Source organism: Tupaia chinensis, unplaced genomic scaffold (genome assembly GCF_000334495.1).
Source record: "Tupaia chinensis unplaced genomic scaffold, TupChi_1.0 Scaffold145652_1, whole genome shotgun sequence".
Classification (NCBI taxonomy): domain Eukaryota; kingdom Metazoa; phylum Chordata; class Mammalia; order Scandentia; family Tupaiidae; genus Tupaia; species Tupaia belangeri.
The window spans coordinates 2,556,489-2,558,495 of record NW_006205509.1 but is presented as its reverse complement, the minus strand read 5'-3'; the positions used below and the strand labels follow the sequence as shown (position 1 = coordinate 2,558,495).

Genomic DNA, 2,007 nt, shown 5'->3' with positions numbered 1-2,007 from the left:
GTGAGGGCGGGGCCGCGGGGCTGGGCCAGGAGGGCAGCGACTGGGAGTGGAGGGAAGGGGACAGGCCTGGGCCGGGAGCTGACCACGTGCTGCGCCCTCAGGATCTCCGTGCCGGTCCATTCGTTTGCCTCTTTAAGTTTAAGGACGACCGGTGAGTCCTCCGCGTGTGGCTTCTCCCCTGGTCCACTTCCCTGATCTGAATCTTGGGAGGGCTCCCCTGGGGGGGGGGCGTCGGTTCTCTCCAAGGACCCTACTGAGTTCTGGCCCGCACCCATCCCTCCTCCGCAGCCCCCTCCGCAGCCCTCAGGGTGGGAGTGGGAGTGTAAACAGGGAGAGTGCCAGTCCCTCCCTCCCACCCTCATCCTGCCTCTCCAGTGCCTGAGGTGGAGCCCCAAGACAGCCACAGCCGGAAGATGGTGCTGATCAAGACCATTGAGACCCGCGATGGGGAGGTGAGAGGTCCTGATCCCAGGACCCCATCATTTCCCTATTACTTCTGAGCCCTAGCTGGCTGCAGCAGATCGAGCATTGTGGGTGGAGAGACTTATGGGTAAACTGGGGCCTCAGCTGGTTACACCAGGGAGCTGGAAAGGGGGTGCCGAATGGCCTGTGTGCTCCTTTGCCTTCCCCCCAGCAGGTGGTGACGGAGTCCCAGAAGGAGCAGCACAGCGAACTGGACAAGGCTTCCACTCACAGCTACTGACCTCGGTGGTCGGAGCTTCCTCACTCTGCTCTCGGCTACTCTAAGCCCAGCCCTGGCCCAGTCCCGGGTTAGTCTCTGCTCCCCCTGCATGTGTCTGGAATGTGGCACCGTCACCCCTTCTCTGACCCTGGCCACGCGCTGTCTAACCCCCATAGCCGCACCCCTCCTGCCACACAGATGTGACCTGTATACTGTCTCTTCGTGTCTTGGTAAGAGGCCGATGACCCCCAGGATAAGATTACTATTGCCATGATCCCGGGGTAGGCCAGAGTCTGAGTTTCACTTTCGAGTCAAATAAAGTGCCGTCAAGATAAACCTCTCGGTTTGTGTGTGTGGAAGGGCTCCGGAGGAGAGGCGCCTGAGGAGAGGCGCCGGAGGAGAGGCCTCAGCCGTGCTTTCGCTTGGTCTGCAGTCACTTCTCCCCACCCCATTCTCTGGGCCTCTATGATGCATTTCTCCTACTTTGTTGGCTCCTTCTCAACTTCTGTTCCCACCTGTGGCCCTGCGTGTCCAGCTGCCTGCCGGGTGTCCCTTAGGTCCCTCAAATCTACATGTCCCGAATGGCTCCTCCCTCCTCTTTCCATCCGCAGTGGTGTTCTTCCTTCTGGACTCTCCACCCCAGAAGGACCTGTAGGACCCCCATTGCCTAAATTAGAATCCACTTCATTCTACACTGCTTTTCTTCACCTACTCTCGGATTCAGCTAAGTCTACTTCTTCATTCTTCCGCCCCACTCCCTCTAGTCCAGCCACCACCATCCCTTGCCTGGGTTACATGATCTACATCAGCAATGGCTTCCTTGGCCTGGCATTGCCCTGTTGCCCACCTATGCCTGTTCAATACACTTAGGCAGCAAATTGGATTCCGCTACCACCACCTCTCCCTTTGTATGAAAGTCTTTACTTTAATGGGCTGGATGGTGGCGCGACAATAGAACACAATGCAAGACTGACCCGCCAGAGAAGGCTCCAGGGTCATGTCTGGAGACCTCCCTGAGTGCTCCAGGCTGTGCGCACCAGAGTTGGCTAGGGCTGGGGTGGATTGTGGCATCAGACTCTGTTGGGAGTGCTGCCTCTCTCTTTCTCTCATTCATGAAATAAATAAGTAAACGTAAAAATAAATACTTTTGGGACCAGCAGGTGACATGCTGGCTAAAGTGCTGGACACTCCCACATGGTTGACCATGGTTCAAGTCCTGGACCTGGTAGCTTGTTTTCTCATTTTCCCTCTCTCTCTCTCTCTCTGTGTGTGTGTATCTCTCTCTGTGGACAAATAAAAATAAATAAGAGAATATAAAAAAAATT

At 56.1% G+C, this 2,007-nt stretch overlaps 1 protein-coding gene across 1 annotated transcript in view; it reads left to right on the top strand.

Moving 5' to 3' along the window:
• The window catches only part of PRPH (peripherin), a 3,969-nt gene extending 2,951 nt beyond the window's left edge, over positions 1 to 1,018 (top strand). Inside the window, exons 7-9 of the mRNA XM_006168234.3 lie at positions 99 to 151; positions 376 to 452; positions 635 to 1,018. Of these exons, the coding sequence (XP_006168296.1) occupies positions 99 to 151; positions 376 to 452; positions 635 to 703 (199 nt within the window). The 3' untranslated portion in view covers positions 704 to 1,018. The remainder of the gene's footprint in view (positions 1 to 98; positions 152 to 375; positions 453 to 634) is intronic.
• Positions 1,019 to 2,007: the final 989 nt, after the last annotated feature.